General features: G+C 36.9%; 1 protein-coding gene across 1 annotated transcript in view; it reads right to left on the bottom strand.

Moving 5' to 3' along the window:
- Positions 1-396, bottom strand: part of SARC_09753 (hypothetical protein) — a 3,237-nt gene extending 2,841 nt beyond the window's left edge. Inside the window, exon 1 of the mRNA XM_014296224.1 lies at positions 151-396. Coding sequence (XP_014151699.1) covers positions 151-261 — 111 coding nt within the window. The 5' untranslated portion in view covers positions 262-396. The remainder of the gene's footprint in view (positions 1-150) is intronic.
- Between the last annotated feature and the right edge of the window lie 241 nt (positions 397-637).

Genomic DNA, 637 nt, shown 5'->3' with positions numbered 1-637 from the left:
TGTGTGTGTGTGTAGTAGTTGTTTTTGTTGTGTGTGTGTGTGTGTGTGTGTGTGTGCATGTGTGTGTGTGTGTGTGTTGTTGTTGTTTTTGTGTGTGTGTGTGTGTGCGTATCTAATTCCTATATAAATACATATATACTAATAAAGTACCTCTTTTCTGAGAGCGAGAATCTGTTCCTTTAGCGTAGCTTCTTCAGCAGCGCGCGGATTCCCGCTGTCAACAGTGGAGAGGGTGTCAGATGACTTACTTGTCCCGGTCATCGTTATGTATATGAACGCCGATGGAAATATAAAAGATAAGGTTCAAGTACTTCTTGCTACACTCCTGGGACTTTCTGGTTTCGAGTCGTGAAACAAATTGTACTTTACCTGCAAGTAAATTTCTCACATCATGTAAGCTAAATGGTAACATTCATGTACTTGTGATATAGGTATATATTCAGTCTGGTGCCTCTTGGATCCAAAAAGTCAAGGGTGTTTTTGTGGTGGCTAATAGATTCAGAATCCATTCGTCCATCTTTCTTATCATCAGCTCCATCAGTGTATTTTAAAAAAAAATTGCAACATTAGGAAATTTTAAAAAAGGTCGTTATTTTTGTATTGTTTTTTACAAAATAAACATATATTTAGTACATAT

This window comes from Sphaeroforma arctica (genome assembly GCF_001186125.1).
Source record: "Sphaeroforma arctica JP610 unplaced genomic scaffold supercont1.1032, whole genome shotgun sequence".
NCBI classification, from domain to species: domain Eukaryota; class Ichthyosporea; order Ichthyophonida; genus Sphaeroforma; species Sphaeroforma arctica.
The sequence above is the reverse complement of the archived record's forward strand: the minus strand, read 5'-3'. Positions and strand labels throughout refer to the sequence as shown.